The 23,546-nt window shown below is 40.1% G+C and overlaps 1 protein-coding gene across 1 annotated transcript; it reads left to right on the top strand.

Annotated features, from left to right (window-relative positions):
• Positions 1–16: 16 nt before the first annotated feature.
• On the top strand, positions 17–23,039 carry GGH (gamma-glutamyl hydrolase). Its single transcript, XM_061171620.1, has 9 exons — positions 17–225; positions 3,150–3,264; positions 6,982–7,032; positions 10,712–10,796; positions 13,835–13,973; positions 16,166–16,272; positions 16,356–16,446; positions 20,425–20,562; positions 22,083–23,039. The coding sequence occupies exons 1-9, from the start codon at positions 117–119 to the stop codon at positions 22,202–22,204; spliced, it is 957 nt and encodes a 318-aa protein (XP_061027603.1). The 5' UTR covers positions 17–116; the 3' UTR covers positions 22,205–23,039.
• The last annotated feature ends 507 nt before the right edge of the window (positions 23,040–23,546 follow it).

Here is a 23,546-nt window from a genome sequence, read left to right as displayed (position 1 = left end):
CCTGCGGCGGAGCACCGCCCCCGCCCCAAGACCCGGATCGGCCAGGAGTCCGCGGTTGAGTCACTTGGCTGCGCGCCGGCAGTGCCTTTGAAAGGCGGCGGGAGGCGGCGAGCGCGATGGCGACCTTGGGTCTTCTGCTGAGCGTGCTGGGCCTGGTCCTGTGCGGGACGGCGAGCCTTGGGCTGTCCGCTCCTCCCGCCCCCACCTCCAAGAAGCCCATCATCGGTGAGGAGGCGGCGGGGGCCGGGGGCCGGGACCGCGGTGGGCGCTTCCAGCAGCTGCGCTCCGGCGGCTGCGTCCTGTCCTGGAAAGACCCAAGTTCAGGGTTAGGATGTGTGCCTTCCTTTGTAGCACAGGGGCCAAGCCATCATTTGGATCGTGCTGAAATATAGCTAATTAATGCCTCGTTGATTTCCTCAACTCCAAGGCTCTTAAAATTGGAAGGGAGGAAGGTGCACTGTGAAGAATCCTGCGGATGGTTTTCTTGTTTGTACTTAGCTAGGAATTTCTACTGATTAAACGGATTCTGTACATGCATTATCTTTATTAAAATTTCACTGGCTGAGGGCGCATTTCGAGGAACGATGCATTATAACGTATAAAAATCGAATTGGCTAGATAATCAAGAAATTATGGTATACCTTGATCTTTGTCATCTCCAGCAGAGGAGGCCAGCAGCGGCTGGTGTGATCCTAATGGCAATTCTATTCGGTGTTAAAGTGAAGCGTGTCATTTTTCGTTTTCGACAAATGTGCGTTTTAAAAAGAGAGTAAAATCAATTTGCATTGCCAGAATAGACATTTGAGACTGCGCAGGGGAAAGCAACCCAGGAGAATCAGCCCGGATTTTAAATTTGCAGAAAGTAACTTGTGTGTGGACAGTTAAGATGGTCTCATTTTAGCTGTAGTGTTATGCCTTTCATATTGTTTTTTGTTTGTTGCCCCCCCCCCGAAGATGGGCACTGTATTGTGTAACTAAATAGAAAGTAGATGAGCATTTTTTCATGTATATTGGTAGTGCCCAGTTTTCAAATGTGTTGTGTATCAGTATTTGGAACTCGGAATGCCTTATTTTATAAGCTATTTAAAATAGTTGTTAGAATCTCCCAGGGGAATTAACTCAAAGTATAATCTCATGTAGTGTGCTGGGAATTGTGGGTGCAGAGGGGAGGGAAAAAGGAAAGAAGAGGAGTGATTCTTTTCCCTTTGCTAGAAACAGTGGTTTCTGGGAAACAAGTCCAGGGTCAAATATAGAAAAAGTAAGTAAGCTTTTGGTTTACCCTGATCAGTTAAGACAAAATAGTTAACTGAACACCTGTGTGCAAGGCACTGAGTTAAGACTGCAAAGGATTCCAAGAAAAGAAGCCGCGAAATTCATGAGATGGCCTTAAAGTATGGGTAGAATTTTGGTCCCATTTTGAGGGGCGGGGAATCTCGTCCCAGGATGGGGAGGGGGCGGGGGAGAAGTTGGTGGAACTTACCTACTCAAATGTACTTTTCTCCTTTCTGGTACCTGGTGTCCACATGTGCCCAGCCCGCCTTTGTGGCACCTCATCCTTGCCTGCCCTGTAACCACTCCATTTCCTATGACGCTCCCTAATTCTTTCCCTGCCAATTGTTATTATCCTTAATAAGGGCGATCTTACCGCTCCATGAGGAGAAAAGCAGTCTTACTGAACAAAGTTTGGCATGTGGCATATATGTTAACTGAGTGCCTGATGAATGCCAGTTATTGTAAGAAGCTGGGGATACAGGTGACTGACTGATAAGGACGGCGCTGCCTGTTAGGTGGCCTACAGAGACATTGAAGGTGTTCCAGATGGTGAAGTAGTGAGCGATACAGGCACAGGTGTCCTCTCCGGAGAGATGTGTTTTGATGTGTCCTGGATGCTAGTGCTGTGCTGGGGCTGAGGTTTCAGGGGTAAGAGGCAGCCAGAGCGGTAGGTGGGCCCAAGCATCAGGGTCTGTAGAGTTTGTGAAAGTTTAGGAACCCATGGAAGTGCGCAAGCAAGGTGGTACCCCCTGCTGCTTGATCTCTCTCTCTCTCTCTCTCTCTCTGATTTCCTTTCCTGTCACTTTGTCCCCTTGCCAACACAGGACTCTAGTCACAGGCACTCCTTGCAGTGGGACAGGCACAGAGCTGACTTGGGGTCTTTGCACTTGCTGTTCCCTCACCCTGGAACCTTCTTCCTCCAGATACCCGCATGTGGCTGACCCCCTCACCTCTCTGAAGTCCTGCCGACAGTGTCATGTTCTGCCTTCTGAGAGAGGACTTGCCTGGCCACCGCATTTAAGAGACTTTCTTCTTTCCTATAGATTGGACCCTCCCTTCCTTCTCCAAACACACATCCTTCTTCTGCTGCTTTACTTTCCTTCTCAGCTCTTACCACCAGCCATCACACTATTGTTTACCCTTTTGATCTTGTTTACTGTGTTTCCTCTCTTCTCTCCCTTCCACACACTGGAATTAAAGCCCACAAAGCAGGGATTTTGTTTATTCAGTTCACTCATGTGTCCCCAGCACCTAGTTCAGTGCCTGGTATGTAGTATGATTCAGTAATATATGCCAAAACAGTGAATGGTGATATCATCAGATTTCTTTCCATGTGGAGAACTGGTTAGAGTTGGAAGGCAGTTGTTTAAGAAAGGATGCAGAGAGACCTTTTAAGGGGCTATTATAATAGTCTGGGGTCGGGGGGACGCAAGATATTAGTTGCTTGGATTAAGGTGGTGTTGATGATGTTGGAGAGATATGGATAGAAGGTATTTTCACTCCTTTACTTTGTTGTCAAGGAAATGATGTGCCTTAGAGTGTGTGTGGGAAGGGAGAGGCCTCCTTCTAGATTGAGGGATCTGTACCCTGAAGCTGACTCTAGCTTTTGTGAAAAAGGCTGGTGCTATTGTACACCTACTTTGGGGGCTTATTTGGCCTCCCTAATGAGGCAAGAGAGAAGGCTACTTAAAACTCGAATCAGCCTCCACTACTCCTTTCCCAAATTCTATAGATGTGCTTTCAGGAGAAGCTTCGTATTTAATTCTGTGAATTAAATGAGTAAAGTAGTGACATTTCTTGGGTGATGTGTTTCAGTTTCTGAGCAGGAAAAAAGGAAATTGCTTGAAACCGAAACTTTTTTTTTTTTTGTAATTTAGGAATATTAATGCAAAGGTGCCATAGTGAGAACATGAAAATCCTGGGAAAATACTATATTGCTGCATCCTATGTAAAGTATCTGGAGTCCGCAGGTGCGAGAGTTGTACCCATAAGGTATGATTTGATATTTTTTACACTGAGTAATAAAAACTGCAATTGCTGTTTTATCTCTAAAATTATCTTTTATCTCTAAAATGAATGCTTTCTCTCCTGTGATCACATCATTCAAGTGTGTTAACATCACATCTGATTTTTGTCACACATCTAATGCTTAGGAGCCTCTCATTAAGTCGTTTAAAGTGTGAAGCTCTGTGCGTCTATGATATTGTTAGACGTGTGGCATATGTATTAGACAGAGAATGAAATGAGTTACCTTTACCCCAGAAAAGGTGATCCTCATCAGACATCGTGAAAGTAATGGAGTGAAAGCATCTACAGCTTCACCAGCTTCATCCTGTAATATTAGGATAAGGAAACACTTAGGGAATCAAGGAGTGTTCTAGAAGAGGATTTTTAAAACACCTTTGCGCTCTACTCTAGAAGTTTGGAAATGACTAATACAGCAGTGTTGCTTCAGTATAAATTACAGGTATTGCAATTTTAAAGGAGGTACATTATTTCTGTGATATAATGACCTAGCATAATAAAATGGTTCACGTCATATTCATGACATGACATGATAATAAATGATGCATGTCATTTTGATTTGGAAAGAGTTGAATTTTTTAACAAAAACCTTGTAAGTATTGATATTATCTTATCATCCAAAATTAGTTATATTTTAGGGTCTTCCAGCACCCTCACCTAATCCATTAGAAGTGATTTCACACACAAAACACAACTATTTGCTCTGGGCAACTTGTTTTTGTAAATAATTTCGCATTAAAAAATTGTAACAAAGAAAAGTACTGCTCAAAAAGAACAGTAATACTAAAAATGCAAATATTACAATTTTGAGAATGGTACCACCAAATGGTTTTATGTTTAGATTCATAAGGATTGTCTTTTTGCTTGATCTTTTACATTTAACTGTCTCTACTCCAAGATGAACGTTCGCTTTTGACATTAGTCTTCAATTTTTTAGTAGCAGATCTAATTTTTCAAATGAAATCTTATTTGGAACCCAGATAACAGCAGCATTTTAGAGCTGAGGCAGAGGCTCTGGACAGTCCTTAGGACAGTGTTGCAAAGTTTTGATCCTGGAAGCTTTTTCTGCAAGCTCTTCTTTTAGGACATAGTGCTGATAACACAGGTGGGAGGTGGAGAGTAAAAAGGCAGGTAGGCCAGTTCAGAGATGGCTGCTAGGTGTGAGTAGGCTAGGTGTGAAGTGAGAAGGGCTTGGCTTAGAGCAGTGGTTGTAGGGTCGATGGGTAAATGTTCTTAAAAAAAAATCAATTAAGACCTGACAAGTAATAGAATGAAAGGGCACAGGGAGGAATAGATGAGAATGACAGAAGTTTTGAAATGGGAAGTTTTGAAACTAGGGAAGTTTTGAAACTGATGATTTGTAGAATACTGGGACTTATGACTGAGATACTGAAAACGTGACTGTAAGCATTCAGGTTAATTTCCAGCTTGGGTTCCCAAAGTTCACTTTAGGGTATATTGCTCAGAGTTAGAATCATGTGATCCTATAAAAACAATGTAATGCATGGCAGCTAAATTCCCAGAGGAACCTGCAGAGGATTGCCTAATGTAGAATGAGACAAGTGATCACACCGATAACGTTGGATTCCTTTCTGAATTTCGGATGCTGGGGACCAACTTCTGCAGTTCAGAGGGGAAAAGGAGGAGGGTGGGAGGCCTAGAGAGCATCCTGGAGGAGTTGAAGAAGTTTGTCTTTGGTGTCCTTCCTCCTTCTGTCTGCTGCCTTCGCCCTCAGGTGTCCGGCGCACTCAGGTTATAATGATCTTCTGCCGCAGGACTAGTGAGACCCACAGAGTGTCCCCCACCTGAGAGCTGGCATGTGGCTGCCCACAGGCTGCTCTTGGTTTAAAAATGTGTTTCATTCACGCAGTGCTTAAAATATGTACAAATCAGAAGACTTTGTAAAAGTCTGAATTTTTGGCTTCCTTTTTTTTTGAAGGCAATTATCTGGAGCTCATTTTAAACGGAGCACGTGCTCTCCATTGGCAACAGTGCCTGTCACTCCTTTTCACATTGCTGAAGCTGTGTCATTTGCCATCATTACCAGACTTTCGCTGTTTTCTTTAAAAAGAACTTATTGAAAGGGTCTTTTGTTTCAAGAAAGTCTGATAACATGGAAGCACCATCTGTGTTCAAAGAATGTGACCTGGTCTGTTTTGCCTGCAAAGCCTCTGAGGCGCTTGAGTTTGTGACACCCGCTGCCCCCAACCAACAGTTAAGCCCCTTAATAGTGATAAACAGGGCCCAAAAATTCAGTCATGGGCGATGGGGGAGCCGTTGACTTAGAATGACTGAAGTGACCGGAAGCAGGCGGCATGGCTAGCTGGTCAGAGCCCCTGCAGCGCAGCTGGGTGATCTGAATCCGTTCTGGTTCCTGCTGGTGGTAGTTGCCCATCTGCTTTAAATATCCACGGGGAAGATTCTGGGTCCCTGCTGGTTCCTTCTTTGTTGACCCAGTCTGGGGAGATTGAACTGGCAAAATACTGGGACTCACATGTCATCTTCCTGTCACTTCCCAGCTCCCAGCCACCTGCCCATTTATCCTCCATTTGAGATAGTGGTAAGCACCATTGCAGTGTCACCCACTGCTTTGTGGCTCTCTGCCAGAGGACGATGATTATGAATTTCTGAACAGCACAGCTCATTTGGGCTTAGAGGAGAGCCTAGAGGAGTTTTCTGGCAAAGCACAGCTACATTCTGGGCATCATAGGTATCTCCTTAATAATGGGAGAAGTGTCCTAATGCCCCCTAAAACTTTCCTGTGGGGCAGAAATGGACTGTAGTTGACATTTGCCTACTTCTTTTTCGGCAGGTTGAGAAGGTTATGCCTTTTTATTCTCTTATACAACCAGAAGACTGCTAAACGTAGAACAGTTCTTGCAGGAATTCATAAATAGGATGCTCTTTTCCCTTGTTCTTTCATTCTGTCAAACTTCTGGAAGAGTAACCTGTCTTACTGTGACATAATTCAAGGTTGTAGCCAATTGTCACAGACTAATCCCATGGGTTTTCTCTGGAGAAGGGAATAAAATCGTCAATAACGTGGTGATTGTTAGGAAAGCGTTACCAGATGTTTGATGAAGGGAACTTCAGAATAATTACCTGGGCAAATTAGGCCCATCTATAGGGACCTGCATGTAGTCTGTACCACCTAGATCTGAACTCTTCTGACTTGTGAATATACAGTAGTTCTGAGACCTTTGCAGTTGGCGGTAGGGGTGGGTTGAAGCAGGGACTTGGCATTTGTATTTTTTGCCAAAGCTTCCTGTAGTTAAGATAGGTATGCTAATAAATCTCTTAGTCTTTACCTAAAACTACTGAATATCCTTACCTTTTTTTTTTTTATTTTTTTTTTTATCTTGGCTAGCAGAGAAATGACTGGTACCCAAATCTCATGGTCTTTAATGTTTTGCATATTAACACATACCTCACAATATCAAATTACATTAGACCAGAGGAAAACATGTTTACTTGTCTGATTAGCAAAACAAGGATATAAGTATGTGGCTTTCATGTAGTTTGAAAAAAATGCCTCTAGGAAGGTAGAGAGGTGATATAGTCCAGTATTTAAGAATTATTTTTCACCCGGCTTTTAAAAATTAATGTGGTGACTGCATTTAGAGGCTTACTTTTCTTCTTAAGTTTTGGAAATGGATGTTTTGTAATTATTTTTATTGTTTTCAGGCTTGATCTTAAAGATGAAGAGTATGAAAAGCTTTTCAAATCTATTAATGGGTAAGTTGCCAACATTGGTTTAATATAGTGTATGAGGTCTAAGCGATGCAAAAAAGTACATATAAATTTAATACATGTTATCTTACGGTGGTGTAATATTAGTTTTCTGAGTTGAGAGGTGCAGAAGTCCTGCAGAGAGAAGGCAGGTTAAGAAATAAATGTTACACAGTAGACAACATACAATTTTTTTTAATGTGTGACATAGTCTTTATTCTTTTAATGCTTGTCTTAAATGTTTTGAAGCCACTTTGGAGGCCGTGGCATACTGCTTGCCTAGGGGATGTGTAAGTCTTAAGAATGAAGATATTAATTGGTTATTTTTCAGAAGGTGACTTGAATAGAACTTGTAAAAAAGTTTTACATCCTCTAGCTTCATCGCAAAAGATATGATTGCTTAGCTCGCAGAAAAAAAAAAAACCTCTTAATCATATGAAAAAATGTGCAACATTACTCACAATTAGAGGAAAGCTAATTATAGCAATTAAAAACTATCAGGTTGGCAAAGAGCAGAAAATGTGCTAGTACTCTGTGGTGAGGGTGTGAGGAAACAGTGTTCTTATCCTTTACTTATGGGAGTTGTTGATCCAAATAATCAATGAACAATTATTAAGGAATAGAAGAGAGTTTTATTTGAGCCAAATGGAGGACTATAGCCCAGGAAGAAAGTGCTCTGGAAAAACACGGTTTTATATCTTGACAGAACAAAGAACGTACATCAAACACAACAGGGGTACATTCCTTCAAGGTTTTGACAGACAGATTAGCACATATACAGCGAGTCAGCTTGACCTTGGTGTCTGGGAAGGGAACCTTATCTTTGAAGGATTACTAACATGGGCATCATAGGAAGGGGAGACATTTATGCCTGTCTTCAAAGTGGACTTTTTTTGAAACTTCTGGATAATGCATTATTTTCTTAGTGGTTAAAGCAGTTGTACAGCACTTGTTTGATGCATCATAAGATAGGCTGTTCTAGTTAGCGTAAAGTTCAAGCCAAATCATGTGTAAGCCAGGATGATGTCCCCATACCTCAATAGGTGAAAATTTCTTCCATCAGGGTGTAAGTTATATAATCTTTTGGGGGCAGTTTTACAGTATCTATTGAAATTAAAAATGTACATACCATATGACCCAGGAAATCCTTCAGAAGGAATTTTATTTTACAAACATAATCACCCCTTTTAACATATACACACTACTATATATAAAATAGATAACCAACAGGGACCTACTATATAGCACAGGGAACATACTCAATATTTTATAATAACCTATAAGGGAAAGTAATCTGAAAAAGAATATATATACATACATACATATACATACATATATGTATAAAAAAATGAATCACTTTGCTGTATACCTGAAACTAACACAACATTGTAAATCAACTATACTTCAGTAAAAAAAAATTAATAAAACTGAAAGAAAAATATAATCCCCCCTTATGTGAAGACTTAGGCCCAAACATATGCATTGTAGAATTGTTTGAAATACTTTGATTTAGAACCCATCCAACAGTCCATCAGTTGGGAATTGGATAAAAAAATAGACTATATGCATATAATAGAATATTATGCACAGGTTAAAAATGAGGCTATATCTATCATTGTAGAATTGTTTGAAATACTTCTGATTTAGAACCCATCCAACAGTCCATCAGTTGGGAATTGGATGAAAAAATAGACTATATGCATATAATAGAATATTATGCACAGGTTAAAAATGAGGCTATCTATAGAGGTTGCCCTGAATCACTATTGTTCTGTGAACCACGTGATAAGAAGCAAGGCACATAGTGGTGTGTATAGTATACTACCATTTACTTTTGTTTTTAAAGTTGGGGTGAGGAGATATGTATAACATATATGAGGTCAACACAACAAATTTTAATGGTGGTTATTTCTTCTTTTTTTTAGCGAACACCCATCTTTTTTTTTTTTTTTGAAATTAATTTATTTTTGTTGCAGTGGGTCTTAGTTGCAGCAGGTGGGCTCCTTAGTTGTGGCTTGTAGGCTCCTTAGTTGTGGCATTCGAACTCTTAGTTGCAGCATGCATGTGGGATCTAGTTCCCTGACCAGGGATCAAACACACGTTCCCTGCATTGGAAGGCAGATTCTTAACCACTGCGCCACCAGGGAAGTCCCATAATGGTGGTTATTTCTGATCAGGAGTGGGATGGAGGGAGTCTATTTTACTGTAAAGCTTTTATAAAAAGAACTTTTTAAAAATTTTAGAAAACTGTTCATTTATTACTATTTTTTTTAAAAAAAGCTATGTTCAGAACAGTCGTTTGCATTCAGCTCAGTTTGGATCAGTAAATATTTACAGTAAAGTTAGTTCAGTTTAGTGAAACATTTACAGTGCCTGTTATATGCAGTGTACTTTGGCATGGACAAAGATAAATAAGTCCAGGAGAGAGTATATGGTAGAACCTCAAAAATATACAGCAGACAATGAGCAGGACTCTAATGCCACTTCAGAAACACCTTTATTGAGCCTTGTATGCAGTTTTTATTTTGGGGGGGCGGGGCTTGCAGAGGTGAAAAGGCAGAGCCTTGCTTTGAAGGAGTTTGTCAACCGAGAGGGACAGTCAAGTTTTACTTTATGAATGGACTTTGAGATTAAACATACCAAGTTTGTTCAGAGGCAGCTTTTTAAATACTCAGTCAATGAAAAGGGAGAACTGCTAATGAGTCTTCATTAAGCCACTTTAAACTGTAGGGTTTTCTGCTTGGTTTTGTGGCAGATGTTCTGCCTTATAGTTTATATTTTTCCTACTAGACCATGATCTCACTAACAGCAAAAATTACCCATCTTTGCCTCTGTGGGCTAGTACCTATTACTGAATGAACACAGTCTCAAAAGTGATATTTCACATATCTCAAATTCATATTTAAGTATTTTCAAAAATTTTAATATATTTAATCCAACCTTTGTAATCTCTTTTGAATATCCTTAGTTACTTTAAGAGCTTTTTAGAGTTAGTTTAAAAAGTTGATATGAAAACATAAATATTTTTCTATCTCTCTCCTTTATGGGTAGAGTAAAATAAAGTCAAATGTTTGTGACTCTCCCCTTTTTTTTCCTAGAATTTTTTTTAGACTGGTAATTGTGTTCTTTTTCAAAATTTTCTAATACCATTCTTATTTCTGAAGAGATTTCAGGGTAATAGTAATAAATTTAAAATTCCATGGATATTTAATTCTAGCCTACTATATTTTTATGACTAGTTTGTTCTTTATTGTTAAAACAGATTTTTTTTGTGAGCTAAGCCTGACTCATGATTATGGACCTGCAATTGATTTTGGCATCTCTGATCATCTTAATTTAAACCTAGCTATACTTGGAATTTTATTTCTACTTGATTTCTAGCTGTGTGTACTCTCCTCCGCTCCCCCCATTTATTTTACTTTAATTTATCCACACTCTATTTCAAAAATAAACTTGTTTATCCAAGAGGTTTGGTAGAATATGCACAAATGCATTGTTAACTGCAATAGTTTACAAATGGGTGGGATTGTAAATATTTTGTATTTTCTTTTTGCCTAATTTTTCTCATTTTCTCTAATGATCTTGCTGCTTACGTAATAAGGAAAAGTTGTTTTAAAATAAAAAGATTGTTTATTTTCTGGGAGTGGGGAGGGGTTGAAATGCACCCTGTTTGATGTTGTTTCAGAATCCTTTTCCCTGGAGGAAGTGTTAACCTCATGAAGTCAGGTTACGCCCACGTGGCCAAAATATTTTACAAGTTGGCCATACAGGTAAACCTCAGTTATTTCTTATTATTCCAGGTGAGTTTTTGTAATTTTCCACGAGGATAATTCTTTTTTTGAGCACGGGGTAATACTTCCTGCACAATTACCCTAGTCTCGTCACACCTTTAACTTTTGCGGTGCCTGTTCTTTTCCAGCCAGTGGCAGCTCTTGCCCATTTTCTCTGCGCTTCATTTAATTCTGGGCTCCAGGGAGCCCTCAGAGCCCTGCTGGCCGGCCCTCTCTGGGCTCATTAACGTGAACCAGGCCCTCATGGTGGCTGAGTAAGCTGTCTTCATTATGTACTGGGCATTGTTCATGTGTTGTGTTTTTTGGGTTTTTTTTTTTTTAATTATTTTTTTTGGCTGCGTTGGGTCTTTGTTGTTGTGCGCGGGCTTTCTCTAGTTGCGGTGAGCGGGGCTACCCATCGTTGCGGTGCGTGGGCTTCTCATTGCGGTGGCTTCTGTTGTTGCGGAGCACAGGCTCTAGGCACGTGGGCTTCAGTAGTTGTGGCATGCGGGCTCAGTAGTTGTGGCTCGTAGGCTCTAGAGCACAGGCTCAGTAGTTGTGGCACATGGGCTTAGTTGCTGCGCGGCATGTGGGATCGTCCCGGACCAGGGCTCGAACCCGTGGCCCCTGCATTGGCAGGCGTATTCTTAACCACTGTGCCACCAGGGAAGTCCCTGTTCACGTGTTGTTAATTCTCATCTCCGTGCAGTGACTTGCAGAGCCTCTCGATTCCTTTGTAGTCTCACACTGCTCCTGCCTTTGCACCATAGCTCAGACCCTGGCTATTTCTTCCCTGAACTGTTAACAGCAATTTTCTAATTAATCTTGCTGGTCCTACTATCTCCCCCAACCTTACGAATTTCCTTAAGAAACTGCTTTTAGCATATGAGATGCTTGTTTGAAAACTTTTAATGGCTTGGCTCGATGACCCGTAGCCTTTTATAGTCTTTGAGTCAAGATATATAGTGTGTCCACAGCTCACCTTTTCCAGACTTTGCTTGTGCAGGTAATTGCAACCAGGCTGGTACTTCCATATACCAGGAGGACTCTGTGTCCTCCTACTTTCAGATCTGCTTAGGCTGTTTCTTTCTACCCCGTCCCTAATTTGTGCCTTAGCCAGCTTTTCAGGGAAGCCCAGAGGCAGAATATCTTGAAGTTAGCTGTTCATGTCTCGTCAGATTGCATGGCTCTGACACCCTTCGAGGCATTCCTCATTTCATATCATATGGTTCCATGTACTTAGGACATGCTCAGTGGATATTTTTTGGAAAAACTAGCGAACAAAATTGAAATTTTATAACATGAGTGATTTAAAATGCATTTGGAAAGCATATATATGAACATTATAAAGCCACTCTTCCTTTGCATATAGAGACTCATGTAACTGGCTTGTTCAATTAAAAAAAAAAAAAAGGGAGCCACCTAACCCATAAGACCCAAAGGCCTATTTAAAAAAAATGTGATTAGGGCTTCCCTGGTGGCACAGTGGTTAAGAATCCGCCTGCCAATGCAGGGGACACGGGTTCGAGCCCTGGTCCAGGAAGATCCCACATGCCGCGGAGCAACTAAGCCCATGCGCCACAACTACTGAGCCTGCGCTCTAGAGCCCACGAGCCACAACTGCTGAAGCCTGCATGCCACAACTACTGAAACCCGCGCACCTAGAGCCCGTGCTCCACGATGAGAAGCCCGCGCACCGCAACGAAGAGTAGCCCCTGCTCGCCATAACTAGAGAAAAGCCTGTGCGCAGCAACGAAGACCAAACACAGCCAAAAATAATAAATAAAAATAAATTTTAAAAAAATGTAATTAGCTACTTGAAGATTTCAAAGCAAAGAAAAAAGCTTAGCAACCTTGAACTTCCATTTAGCTGTAGCCACTGGGGTCCACAGGCCCTGATGAAGAAGCCCTGAGAAGTGATTTCTGTGAGATCTATTCGGTTCCACTCTGTGTCCTTTGCTCTGCTGATCACAACAAACAAAAGACGTGGTCCCAGCAAGGGGGGATTTAACATTTAGTTCAGAAATCAAATTTGGTGCATATGGAAACAGAGAACAGTTCAACCCTCTTTTGTGTTTATTGTAAGTGAATGCAGTAAGACCCTTCAACATAACGTATACAATTCTAACTTCTAAAAATAAAATTTTCCAGACTTGCATATAAAAGTATTAAAATCCTATCTTGAGATAGGAAGTATAGGAATTAATGCTGTTCTATATTTTTCTCATTGAAGAACAGAAAAAAACTCCCGAACAATTTCCTCATTTAAAATGAGTTACTGTTACATTTTACAGTCTATGCAGGAAAACCACTGCTTTTAGAAAAGTTACAAAACCCATTTTTGTAACTATCAGCACATATGGGTTTAATCTTTAGTTAATCAGAAAATTCAGTCGCTGGAATGCTTCTCCCCCAGTCACACTGGTTGTTGTGATTTCCTCTGAAGAAACCCAGTACATTTGTACTTTTTTAGTTGACAACTTTTACTCTCTGAAATTTTATTTTACTTTTGCTTGCCAACTGTTCCTTTCCTTCCAGATCATGGCTTTCACCTGATTTAAATCTGATTAGCTGAAGGTGGTATAATGCAGCTGTTACTATAAATTCTGAGATAATGGAGGAAAGACTTCCATTAAGAGTATGTTCAAAACTGGACAGTCATTTAAAGCAACAAGATTTGTAGAAAATGTATAAATAGGCATTTATCTAGCATTATCTTTGATATTTACAGTCCCTGAATATTACATGTGTTGTTTGGTAGTTGACTGGCAAATGTCTGTATCTTTCCCAGCACAACTGAGTTTGGATAGTTTGGTTAATTAAACCTGAACTATTATGTGGGAGCTTGATCTAAAGAGAGATTAAGTGATATCCTACTGATAGAAGAGAGAGTAAGTGATAGCCTACTACTATTGATCCTGGAAAATTCCTTAGAAATCCATGTATACCTCAGGTGCCAATCTTGTATGACAAACCAAATGTATAATTTTTATTTTGAAAAGTTTGAGTAAGCTTAGTTTTCTCTTTATTCTGCACAGGGTTTTGGTAATGGAGACTATTTTCCCACGTGGGGGACCTGCCTTGGATTTGAAGAGCTTACGTATCTGGTCAGTGGGGAGAGCTTATTAACCCTCACAGATACTGTTGGAATTAAAATGCCACTGAACTTCACTAGAGGTAAGAATTCTCTTTTGATCCTTAAAAAAATATTAACTGGGCAGGATTAGTAAGTTGCAAATATCAGAGTAAAAAAATGTTCGTAACATTTGTTAATTTTTAAATTATTTACACAGGCTAAAGATGTGAATGATCACTTTTTGTACTGAGTTATAAAGATGGCTTAAGGAATTTTGAATGTTGATAACTTATTGCTTCTAGTGACGTCAGGACAGTGCATGATTAAAAACTCTAAAATCAGACTTGGTTTTGAGTCCTAGCTTTGTCACTTCTGCCTTGGGGAATCATTTAACCTCTCTTAGCTTTAATTTCCTGATTTGTAAAAGTGTTTACCTCTTAGGATTTTTTTGTGAGGATTAAATAAGGTAATGTTTTCCAGGTACTGTGATAATCACTTTGAATATTACCCTAATAAATGTTAGCTATTATTATTATAGTCAGCCTTTTTCCCTTGGCTGTGTACTCTGTTTCGATCCCAGCTAGGGTGCACTGCAAGTCCATTCTAGTGCTCACCACCTGGAGTTAGCACAGACTCCAGTTAAAGGTTATCTCCGTGACTAGACTGCCCTTATGTCAGATACCGGCCACAAGTCACACCCCCAGGCCACCCATACCTCTGATCAGCTGGCCATGAATCTTGGGATTCCCACAATCCCCCTCAGGTTTAATAATTAACTGGAATGACTCTCAGAACTCAGGACAGTGCTATGTTTGCAATGAAGAGTTTTACTCTAAAGGATACACATGGGACAAGGTCTGTGAGGGAATATAGGACTTCATGCCCTCTCCCTGTTGAGTCAGGGCACGTCACCCTCCTGGCACATCAATGTGTTCACCAGCCCTGTAGCTCCGGTGAGCTTTGGTGCTCAGAGTTTTTATCGGGACTTTATTGTGAAGGCATGATGGATTAAATCATTGGCTGTGTTATTGAACACAATCTCCAGTCCCTGTCTCATCCCTGGAGATCAGGATAGCTCAAAGTCAGACCTACTCTAGAAGTCCAATGCATGTCCATTGCACTACATAGCCAGGTAAAGTCAGACCTGCTATAATCACGTGGTTAGTTTTCCTGATAACCAGTCTCATCCTGAAGCTGTCCAGGGGCCACCTTGTGTCACCTCGTTAGCATTACAGAGACACGCCTATCAGTCAGGAAATTCCAAGGGTTTAAAAGCTCCCAGTCAGGAACCCAGGACAAAGACCAGACAAATTCTTTATTTACCAATACGTGTAAATAGATAATGATTCTTGTAGGTTACTTGATTTCTGAATCGTCAGAATTGAATGCTACCAACCATTCCTGTTCGTTCTCATAAGGATTTTGGATAGAAAGTAGTAGTTGTTATACATTGAATCTATAAAATGCTCTATACTTTTCAGAGCTCTTTCTCACATTATCTCACTTAATTACTGTAAGAATCCTGTGGGAAGTGTATGTATTAGGTCAGTCTCTTTTGGTTGTATGTGGTTAAAACCGAGTTTATACAAAAAAAGGAATGAAATCTGCTGAAGTAAGGTATCAGTGGATTTTTATTATCTGGGGCTCTGGGATTCTAATGGAAGCCATTAGCATCCTGAATGAGGGGTTCATTTAGGGACAGCTGGCATGAGGGCCTTGAACACCATCAGGATTTTCTTATCCCTTTGCTGGTGTATGTCTGTGTCAGACTCCAGAGCCTTCATTGAGGTAAATTGCTTCTTTTGATCTATTTAGTGAGTAGAATTATCTTGGCTTGGTTAATGTTTTTTCCTACGTTGTTGGTATTTTTAACCATTTAAGTCCCAGATACCTTTGAAAATGTGTTAAAAGTTCTGGGTCCTTTCCTGAGAAAACAAATATATACACATGTGGAAAATTTTACCTGTTTTTCAGCACTGTCTAGAGAACTCATTTTAAAATCCTCTGCTTACTCTATGGCTAGCCTGCTCATTATCACGTCTGAAGAATTTTAGTTATTTATGTTACAATTCTAGAAGAAAAGTACTTAAGTATGGAACATATTTGGAATTGTGTGTTAAACTTATTTTGTGCTTGACTAGAATACTTCTGTGGAAACGATGTGTTTGCATATCATTTAGTCATCTTGATTATGTCTTAACAATGGCCTCTCTCTGGCTGTAGATCAGTGACTTCAATGGATTTTATTTTTTCTGTGTTTAAATTATTTCTTTTTATGCTTAAATTATTTCAGGTCCGTTGCAGAGCAGAATGTTCCAGAATTTTCCTGCTGACTTGTTGCTGTCATTAGCAATAGAACCTCTGACTGCAAATTTCCACAAGTGGAGCCTCTCTGTGAAGGTATCACATTAATAACACAATGAAATTAATGCATCTAGATTTACTACAGAAGTAATTATTTTGTTTTTATTTTTGTACTTTAGAATTTTACAATGAATGAAAAGTTAAAGGCATTTTTCAATATATTAACTACAAATACAGATGGCTATATTGAGTTTATTTCAACAATGGAAGGTATGTATCACTGCAGATGTACACTTTATTTTACTTATTATATTTATTAATTTTGATTTTATAGTTCTCTTATGAATAAAATCATGTTACTTTGGGGACTGAAGTTAGAAGTTAGGGCATTTTTGGAGACAGGAGACCTGTTTTGCCCATGTTCCAAATCAGTTGTGGTTTACCTGGGTCACCTTCTATGATAGGGTGATGAAAAAGGGAAGTGAAGAGTAAGGGGAGAGTGGATGAAGAAATAAATGGAGAAAGCGATTTCTATTTCTAGCAATAATGCAGATTAAGTACATGCTCCAGACAACAACAAAAAATGTGATTGACATACAGAAAAACATCTTCCTAAATAAATACATTGATGAAGTGACAGTAAGGGTATTCAGGCCCCAAATTGCAGGAGGTAAGTGGAGTATTTAAAGCAGCCTTATTATTGAGTCAGGAGAGCTTGAGATGAAGCTCAGGAGGCCCCTCCCTGGAGAGTACCCCCATGGAGCAGGACCCGAAAGGCTGGACCCTCAGTGAATCCTGCCTGCAGAACTGCACCGAGAGTTTGCCATCCTGAACTGTAGCGCTAAGGGGATGGGCTGGTAGATCAATAAGCCTCGAGTGTTTTCATGACAGGCCGGTCTAGTGTGGCCTGCGCTATACTAACTGGGAAGTTCAGCACATCTTAAGTCAAGAAGTGTGTTTGAATTTATCTCGGACTGATAGTGCCTCAACGTGCGTGGCAGAAACAAATATCAGTAGTTCTCTCTGGAGGAACCTGCATTTATCCGGGACTTTTAAGAAGTTTCCATCTGAGGTTTTAAGGAAAGTGATTGGTTCATAGCCAAAAAATCACAAGTGCACAAGGAAGCAAAATACCTTGGATGAGAGCTTGCAGAAGCCGTAGGTGGTCTTTGAGCTGGTGAGACTGATTAGTGCTGCTGGCGAGGCCCGAGTACTGGCCTGGAATCACCTGGGACGAAGCGGAAGTAGTTCATGCTATTCACAGATTGTGGCCACGTCACTGGCTCTCTTGTTGGGGGAGGTCAGATGTCTGAAGGTTCAGAAAGGACCTCCCCGGAATTCTGGGGAAGGCTGATGAATCCAGTCTGAAGTGAACCACTCTGAACTTATCTCTCTAACCCTGTTTCCCCTCCTGTATTTCTTACTTTAGTTGACAGCGTTGCCATTGACCACATCATCCAGTGTTGGCTGTCCTTGACTTCCTGCCCTCATCCTCCACATCTAAAAAGTCCACGCCACTTTCTACTTCCCAAATCCTTCTTGGGAATTCTTCTTCCCAAATCTCTCTATTCCTCCTGTCCGACTTCAGCATTAACCACCTGCCACCTGTGTTGCCGCAGGAGCTCCTAACTGTTCCACAAACCTGCCTTCTAGCTGGTCACCAGCAATCCCCCGAGATTCCAGTCTGACCACGTTGCCTGGGGAGAAGGCTCCTCAGTGGCTCCTCAGCACTTGGAGGATGGAGTCTGGATTTCCCAGTCATTTACTCATGGTCTTCCCCGCCTTCATCGCCAGCCTGGATTCCGTGCACCGTGTTCAGTACACACAGCCCTCCACAGAGCAGCACTTCTTGCCCCTGTGCTTTTTCTTATGTTCTTTCCTCTCCTCTGAAAAGCTTTCCTTCCTCCCCATTGCCTTCTGCTGATGACCTCTTAGCTAACTGTAAGAACTCAGGTCAGTGGTCAGCTCCTGGAGGCCATCCCTGCCCGTTATCCTTTCTCTCCACATCCTCAGTGCTCCTGCTTTATACTTGCTCTGCAATTCCTAGGAATGTCTCTTTGCACTTATTTGCTCATGTTCTATCTTTCCTCCTAGGCTAAGAGCTCATTGAGAGCTGGGACTGTGTCATTCTTTGTGTTTCCAGGACTTTATGGAAATCTCAATACATGTTGAATAGATGAGTAATTATTTAAATGAAAGAAGATTGGCTTGGAAATTAGGGAATAGGACTTCCTGTTGATTCTGTTCCTGGCTATGTCATCATACCAGGCTCATTTGAAATTTTTATCTTCTGAAAATTTTCTGACACCTACTAGATAGAAACACTTGAGATGCTCTTATTTGCACATTTCCTTCCTGTTCTTGATATTTTGTTCTAAATTAGTGAGCCAGGGCATGATTCCTAGAGTTGTCAGGAGCCTGCATTGATCTTTTAGTGACGCAGTTTACAAAAAAAGAGTAAATCTCAACTTGTTTCTGAATGTCAGTGTGTATCTCTGTCCTATCCATTCACCTATGTATCTATCTGAAAAATCTTTATTACAATTTATCACTTAGGGTATTTCTTTTTTTAAATAAATTTAATTAATTAATTAATTTATTTATTTATTTATTTATGGCTGTGTTGGGTCTTTGTTGCTGCATGCAGGCTTTCTCTAGTTGCGGCGAGCGGGGGCTACTCTTGGTTGCGGTGTGCGAACTTCTCATTGCGGTGGCTTCCCTTGTTGCGGAGCACGAACTCTAGGCGTGCGGGCTTCAGTAGTTGCAGTGCGTGGGCTCAGTAGTTGTGCCTTTTGGGCTGTAGAGCACAGGCTCAGTAGTTGTGGCACACGGGCTTAGTTGCTCCGTGGCATGTGGGATATTCCCGGACCAGGGCTTGAACCCGTGTCCCCTGCATTGGCAGTCAGATTCTTAACCACTGCGCCACCACTTAGGGTATTTCTTATTCTAAATAATACTTTTCATATCTCAAAGAAATATATTAGAAGATCTGCCTTTCAGTTACCTGTGTGTAACAGTTAATTTCCTGGTCATCCAGCCCATGGGTCTCCTGCTGGTGGCATCACATGTGGTTCCAGAGGAGAGGAAGAGAGTTTGTCACAAAGAAGGAGGGGGGGGAGGGGCACAGTGGGGAGGAATGGAGTAGAGTGACCGGAGCTGCTTGCTGGTAGGTTCTTTCCTTTTGTGAATCTAGACTGAAGAAGGCTAGGATAAAATAGGTTTCCTTCTTCTGACATGATCTCTCTTAGGAGAGTCTCATGGGATATGAGGACAGTGCCCTTTTCCCTAGATAGCTCTACTTTTGGATAATTCAGTTCTCTAAGTATCTTCCCATGGTAGTCAGGGTTATAATTTCAAAGCAAAAATAATAGAGGGAGAATTTTTTTTTCAATTAAAATGAGGAAAGGCATATGTGAAGAGAAAAAGAGATGAGTATAGATATTTCTCAGAAGGTAAATATTACACATATTTTTTAAAAATTATGGAATTTTAAAACCATATTTAGAAGTAGAGTAATATAAAGATCCCCTGGGTACCTTTCTCTAAGCTTCAACAACTATCACATTTATGTGGCCATTCTTGTTTCATATCTATTTTCTCCTCATACCAGCTTAGTTTTTAGAGTAAATCCTAGGGATCGTATCATTTTTGTATATAAAGATATTTAAGAATTCTAAAAATAAGTGAAGTACATTACCAAAAATCTTTCACACCAAATTTAAACTTTTAAAAACTATTTAAAAATTGGCACCATGAAACCATGAACCTTTCCATAGACTGAGAGAGAGACACAGTTTAGCCTGAGACTTACGTAAAAGGACACTAAAGATGCTGGCATAGTTCATGCTCATGTGAATGTCATTATAGGAGGGGATGAAAATGTGGTATGAAGTGGGGGGAAGAGAGTTGTAGAAGAAACGTGTGACTAATCAGATGTGCTCTTGACTGTTGAGCTGGGATATATTCAAAGGCTCAGTTATTTCACTCTACTCTGATCACCTAGTAAAGCGAATCATATTTCAAATTATAAAAGGTTGTAAGTCGGTGAAATATTGTATTGTGAACTTTCACATTGACTGTGAACTGAAATTGTTTGTGTCTGAGAGAATGTGCACAGTTTAATTTTGTCTGACATTGGGTGTTATAAAAATAATGTTTTACACAGGATGTAAAACATAATTTAATTGTAAGTAACATCCTAGACCATTGTTACTACTTAATACTCACCAGTCTGTGTTCTTTGTGCAGGATACCAGTATCCAGTATATGGTGTCCAGTGGCATCCAGAGAAAGCTCCTTATGAGTGGGGAAAATTAAAAGGCATTTCCCATGCGCCTAATGCTGTGAGGGCTGCATTTTATTTAGCAGAGTTCTTTGTGGCTGAAGGTAATATGGGGCAGGGGTTATAATTTTATCACCCTAGTGTGGTTTTGAAGGAAATTGCCCTCATCTGAACTTCTGTGTACTTTTACTCCATAAATGTTCTGTAGGTTTAACTTTTAAAAAAATTAATTCATGTGAAAGCCCTGAAATTGAGATGTTAGTCATTCAAATCAAATCAGGACAGTTATTTCAGTTAACAGTATTGTATACTCTAAAGTGGGCTGATCTCTTGAACAACAGCATAAAGATTGTTTTGTTTTGTTTTCTTGAGTACTTTTTTTTTTAGATTCCCCTCCAATTACTCTTCTTAGGGGTAATGATTTAATTATGACATTCTCTGAAATTTAGATCTTACTTTTCCAAGACAGTTATGTAAATTGAATCTATACTCATCAGTCTGTGGTTTTAAGGCTGCCTATCTGTAGGTATTGGCACATTGGAGAAAGTTAATACGCTTTGCCTGCTTTTTCATGATGAAAACACAGGCATAGTCATGGTATGCTATGTTTGTGGGTAAATTGAGAATTTGGTTATAGATGCTTGAGTTTTAGTTGAGTGATACGGGTGTAAGACAGAGCTACGAACACAACTTGCAAGGGATAGGGCGTCACTCCGGCAAGTCGTGGCCCCGGGAACATTTCCGTGAGCTTTGTTTGCATCCTCGCTTCACGCTTGCCCTGAGGTTTTATCAACCCTCCGTCCACACTCGCAGGTAAAGTGCTTCCTCCTGAGTTCACTGTGGTTTAGAATTGTGCTCAGTTGAGTGGGTCGTTTCATTACAAAAACCCCAAATTAAAAAAAAGTTCTCGCATGTGTAGTATTAGTCCCAAGAAACATTTTCATGCCGTGTGTGTAGGAGTGAATGACAACAGCAGAGAGCAGAGCAAGGCTGTCTGCAGCAGTGTCACAGGCACGGCTACCTGGCCTTCATTTTCCAATATCCCTCTTTCTAAAAATGCCATGGAAGCCTGTATTTACTTTATTTTGACTTTAGGGTAAAGTCTGAGCCCTCACCCCCTCACACCTAAAGTTTAGCCATGCGACTTCTTTGTGCCTCCTTGCTTTTCAAATTTCTGCCTTACCTGGGGGAGATGCCTCCCTTCTCCGCTGCCTCAGCTTTGCCAGTTTCTCCATCCTCTTGAAGCGTCTTCCTGATTAGTCTATAAAAACTTCTGTGTGGTGACTAGACAAGACTTCTTGAGCGTTAGGACCTTGCCTTGTGGATGTTTCCATCCCCAGGCCCTGCATCAAGCCATGCACACAGTAGGCGTGTAGTAGGCGTTTGAATGAAGGGGGAGTGAGCACCATGTGGGGTCTGGTGCAGGGTAGGCATGGCTGCTGTCAGGAAGGCTCTAGTCCAAATCAGGTGCTGCTTTATTTGGGGGAAATTTGGTGAGACGTTTCTCCTTTTTGCTGGCATTGTCCCACTTAATAATGCTGATTATAGGAAGAAATATTTTAAAGTAGCCTTTTGAAAATTGTATCCTATCTTTTTAAAAATTAACGCTTTCTTTTTCTTGCAGCTAGGAAAAACAATCACCATTTTGAATCCGATGTTGAAGAGGGCAAAGCACTAATTTATCAGTACCGTCCAGTTTATACTGGGAACATTTCTTCGTTTCAGCAAAGTTATATATTTGATTGAAAGCCTTCAATGTGTTAACAGAGAAATTTTGATTAACTCCATGATTAAACTGTTGTAATAACTTGCTACTCATGACGATAATAGAAGGCCACAGAGATTCCTTTTCTATGATGTTACTGGCTCTGATTCTTCATTCAGTATATCTGACTATTTATATCACATTTGATAATCAGTCAGTGAGACAGATACATAATCTGAGTGTTTTTCATGGAAAAGCTTTCTTTTATCTGAAGATTAGAAAAAAATAAAATTTATTGAAAATACAGATACTTTATTTTTTCTAACTGATTGATTCTGGAAATACCACTCCCTACCCATCCACCTACCTCATCCTTGCTGAAGACTCTTTATTTTTTTATTAATTTTTATTGAGTTATAATTAACATACAACATTATATGAGTTTTAGGTGTGCAACATAGTGATTTGATATTTGTATACATTATAAAATGATCATCACAATAAGTCCAGTTAATGTCACCATAGGAGATTGTTACAGTATCATTGACTGTATTTTCTCTGTGTATATTACATCTTCAGGACTTAACTTATTTTGTAACTGGAAGTTTATATCTCTTAATCCCCTTTACCTACTCTGCCCTACCCCCTACCTTTCTCCCCTCTGGCGACCACCTGTTCGTTCTCTGTATCTGTGACTGTTTCTGTTTAGATGTGTTTGTTCATTTGTTTTATTTTTTAGATCCCACATATAACTAAAATCATTCAGTATTTCTCTTTCTCTGTCTGACTTATTTCACTTAGAATAATACCCTTCAGATCCATCTGTGTTGCCACAAATGTCAAGATTTCGTTCTTTTTTATAGCTGAATAATATTCCAGTGTGTGTTTGTATACATAATGGAATGTATATATATGTATACATATATATGGAATATATATACATACATATGTGTATGTATACATATGTATATATGTTTGTATATGTGTATATTTATTGGGTTGGCCAAAAAGTGCCTTCAGTTTTTAAGTAAAAATAAAAGACACATTTTTCATTTTCACCAAGAACTTTATTGAACATATTCACCCTTTTATTCCACTACCTTCTGCCATGTTTCAGGCAACTTCATAATTCCATCTTCCCAGAACATTTTATCTTTTTGAGCAAAGAACTGTTCCAGGTACCTTTTACAGTCTTTGGGGGAATTGAAATTTTTTCCATTACGAGAATTTTGTGAAGACCTAAATAAATGGGAATCCGCAGGTGCAATGCCCGGTGAATACGGCAGATGAATCAGAACTTCCCAGCCAAGCTGTAACCGTTTTTGCCTGTTCCTCAAAGAAACATGTGGTCTTGCAGTAGCCTGATGGAAGATTACACGTACT

Source organism: Eubalaena glacialis, chromosome 17 (assembly GCF_028564815.1).
Source record: "Eubalaena glacialis isolate mEubGla1 chromosome 17, mEubGla1.1.hap2.+ XY, whole genome shotgun sequence".
Lineage (NCBI taxonomy): Eukaryota > Metazoa > Chordata > Mammalia > Artiodactyla > Balaenidae > Eubalaena > Eubalaena glacialis.
Note: the sequence above shows the minus strand (reverse complement) of the source record. Positions and strands in the feature narration are given on the sequence as shown.